This window comes from Vicia villosa, linkage group LG3, assembly GCF_029867415.1.
Source record: "Vicia villosa cultivar HV-30 ecotype Madison, WI linkage group LG3, Vvil1.0, whole genome shotgun sequence".
NCBI classification, from domain to species: Eukaryota; Viridiplantae; Streptophyta; class Magnoliopsida; order Fabales; family Fabaceae; genus Vicia; species Vicia villosa.
This window is the reverse complement of record NC_081182.1, coordinates 71,197,997-71,201,827: the sequence shown is the minus strand read 5'-3', so window position 1 is coordinate 71,201,827 and position 3,831 is coordinate 71,197,997. Positions and strand designations below refer to the sequence as shown.

Genomic DNA, 3,831 nt, shown 5'->3' with positions numbered 1-3,831 from the left:
GAGAAACATCCATAACGTGCATGACTTGGCGAACATACCTTATATAGGAGGAATTAGATTGGCCTCATACGACAAAACCTCCTAAAATGGTGTTGAGAGTGTAGCGAATTGGTTCACCCTTATGTATTTCTTCCGACTCTTTCTTGCAATGAGTATAAAATGAGATACTTTACATGCGATATGCAAAACCAGAGGTCTCTTTAGAGTTATTTACTTGTGAATAAGTGACAACCCTCTTCTAATTCTTCCACCTATGTATCCATAGTTGCCTGGATTTTTATCCGACCTTAATATCTCTAACCATCATGTTATGTTTTTTAGGGCCATTTATTGCTATGGTCGCTCTTTGTCTAGGATTCAAATGCATTTCTCTTGCCCATATCTGCTACATGACTCATTCGAAAGAAACATATCTTTAATTTGTGATTCTTACATAAAGATTAAGGTGGTAAAACATGTCTTATCCATAGAAATCTTCGTTTTTCTTAAATTTTTTGATAAAATTAAATTCATATCCCCTACTATGTTTACCCCGTCCCACCACATTTTAATACAAACGCAGACATTAGTATAAAATTTTATAACTTTTAAATTTTAAAACTACGAATCTTATCCGTCTATTTTATCTCGCCCTATTTTTAGTTAGTTTTTTTGAGACGAAATGTTTGTTGACACCCTTGACAAACGTTATCTAACAAAATTAGTTATATTTGGAAATCAATTGACAATAAAAATGTAATTTTAAGAAACAATGTCTGATATTACCGGTACAAGTAGTACTAATCTCAACCGTAAGCCACAAGCCCAAATGAAAAAAGTGTGAGCACCAAAGAGAGTGAGAGAAAATACACAACACGCGCTCTAAAAAGGAGCGTGAAAGAGATTGGACAGATGTGGAGCCCACGATCATTCTCGGTCCCCAAGACCCTCAATTGATGAACTGTACGGCTACCTGATATTTCTAGTGTATGGTTTCTGTGCTATGCACGAGCTGTACACTATCATGGGCATCTTTCTACACAATTACACTACTACCCTTCATTTCTCTCTCCTTTAACCCTAACCTAAACCTTTCTTTTTTCCTTCTCTCATCACCCAAATGTAAATTTTTTTTAATTATTTAATTAATTCCTCTCCCAAAATTATCAAAAAAACTTTTTATTTTTAGCAAAATATTATATACCAAAATCCGAAAAAAGTTGAAAAAAAAAATTCCATTATCATTAATATTATGGCTTCCGTTCCTCCTTATCTTTTTCATTTTCACTCTCTTCTATCTCCGTTTCCCCTTTCTCCTCTCTCAAACCCTTTTTTCCTTTTCTGAAATTCAACCCATGATATCACCCAATTCAATTTCTAAACTCTAATATTCTATTCTTCTAATCTTTTAATCTACTCAATTTACAAATTTCTCCAACAAGATGAAGAGAGATCGCCAAGAAACCTCTGCTGGAGGAGGTGTGAATAGCAACAACAACAACAATAGCAATAGCAGCATCAGCAACAACATTAGCAACAACTTTGTTAGTGTACGAGGTGAATCTTCATCAATGCAGAACAACAGCTTCAACAGCACAAACGGGAAACAAAGTTTGTGGAGGGAAGAAAAAGAAAACAGTGGCGGAATGGACGAGTTACTAGCGGCATTAGGTTACAAGGTTCGTTCTTCAGACATGCTTGACGTTGCTCAAAAGCTTGAACAGCTTGAGATGGTGATGGGTAGTGCTCAAGAAGAAGGAATCAACCACCTCGCTTCAGATACTGTTCACTACGACCCTACCGATCTATACTCATGGGTTCAAACCATGCTCACTGAACTCAACCCTTCCACCGATTCACAAATCAATGACCCTTTAGACGCTTCTTCTTCCATCTTCAACGATAACTCCCAGTATGATCTCAGTGTCATTCCTGGAATGGCCGCGTACCCACCTCAAAGCGTTACCCAGAACAACGAAAGCGAGGATTCTAACAGCAACAAGAGATTGAGGACATGGGGGAGTGAAACGGAGTCGGAAGATATTTTTCTGCCGGCGGTGGCGTTGTCTCCGCCGGCGGAGACTACGAGACCGGTGGTTCTCGTTGACTCGCAGGAAACTGGGGTTCATCTTATTCACACTATGATGGCATGCGCTGATGCGATTCAGCGTGATGATCTCAAGATTGCTGATAGACTGGTGAAGAATATTGGGATATTGGCTTCGTCGCAAACCGGAGCGATGGGGAAAGTCGCTTCGTATTTCGCACAAGCTCTCTATCGGAGAATCTACAGAGTTTCACCAGATGAAACTCTGGATTCGTCTTTATCTGATGCTCTTCACATGCACTTTTATGAGTCTTCTCCTTATCTGAAATTCGCTCACTTCACAGCGAATCAAGCTATTCTGGAAGCTTTTGCCGGTGCCGGAAGTGTTCACGTTATTGATTTTGGTCTCAAACAAGGGATGCAGTGGCCGGCGCTTATGCAAGCACTTGCATTACGTCCCGGTGGTCCACCAATTTTCCGGTTAACCGGAATCGGGCCACCGCAGACGGGTAACACCGATGCTTTACAGCAGGTGGGTTGGAAATTGGCTCAGCTTGCTCAGACCATTGGTGTTCAGTTCGAGTTTCGTGGATTCGTTTGCAGCAGTCTCGCGGATCTTGACCCGAATATGCTCGAGATCCGACCCGGTGAAGCTGTTGCTGTTAACTCTGTTTTCGAACTTCATACCATGTTGGCCCGACCCGGTTCCATTGATAGGGTTCTCAACACTGTTAAGAAGATTAACCCTAAGATTGTGACTATCGTGGAGCAAGAAGCGAATCACAATGGACCGGTTTTCATGGACCGGTTCACGGAGGCTCTGCATTATTACTCGAGTTTATTTGATTCTCTGGAGGGTTCTTCTAATTCGAACCAACCCGGGTCTGGTTCTTCGAGTCAGGATCTGTTGATGTCGGAGCTTTACTTGGGGAGGCAGATATGCAACGTGGTGGCTTATGAAGGTGTGGACCGAGTCGAGAGACACGAGACATTGACTCAGTGGAGGTCGAGAATGGGTTCAGCTGGATTCGACCCGGTTCATTTAGGTTCAAACGCGTTTAAGCAAGCGAGTACTCTGTTGGCTTTGTTCGCCGGCGGTGATGGGTATAGGGTGGAGGAGAATAACGGGTGTCTTATGCTAGGGTGGCACACGAGGTCACTCATTGCTACCTCCGCGTGGAAGCTTCCACTCATTGAGTCCAAGTGAGTTGACTCGATGGAGTGTTAAGAGCGAGTTTCAATTAATTGGAAGGGAATATTGGATGGATTAATTATGAAAATATGACCAATTAGGGTGGAAGATTAGTTGAAACTCAAACTTTGATGTTGATGACTGAAAAGTAACTCAGTGAGTGAATGAATGAGTGAGCGAGCGAGGCAGGGAGAAATAAAGAGTTAAAAAAAAAAAAAAAAAAACAATGAAAGTTCTGTCTGTAATTTGTAATTGTAATGTTAATTTCGATATTATCAGTGTTTTTTCTTGCTCTAAATTAAATAATTTTTTTAATTAATGAGCTAGAAGATGTACCTGTTTTTCTTAATATTTCTCTTAATCATGCATTAACTTTAATTAAAATTGTCTACATTTCCATGTGATAGACGGTGTTGCCTTGCGACTTTTTTGTTTAATTATTAGAGTTTAGGGGTCCATGCAAGGAAATAAATATATATTCTTGTTATTTCCGTTATTAAATAATATAATAAAAATGAATGAAAGGTGTATATTGAAAAGTTTAATAGTATCGAGGCAAAGCATCTTGATGCTCCCACTAATTTTATTTTGTTTAATGGTTTCTATGCATAGG

The 3,831-nt window shown here is 39.9% G+C and overlaps 1 protein-coding gene across 1 annotated transcript; it reads left to right on the top strand.

Annotated features, from left to right (window-relative positions):
- Positions 1-1,231: 1,231 nt before the first annotated feature.
- On the top strand, positions 1,232-3,537 carry LOC131661838 (DELLA protein 1-like). The gene has a single exon (XM_058931478.1). It carries the CDS (start codon positions 1,422-1,424, stop codon positions 3,231-3,233), a length of 1,812 nt encoding a protein of 603 aa, XP_058787461.1. The 5' UTR covers positions 1,232-1,421; the 3' UTR covers positions 3,234-3,537.
- The last annotated feature ends 294 nt before the right edge of the window (positions 3,538-3,831 follow it).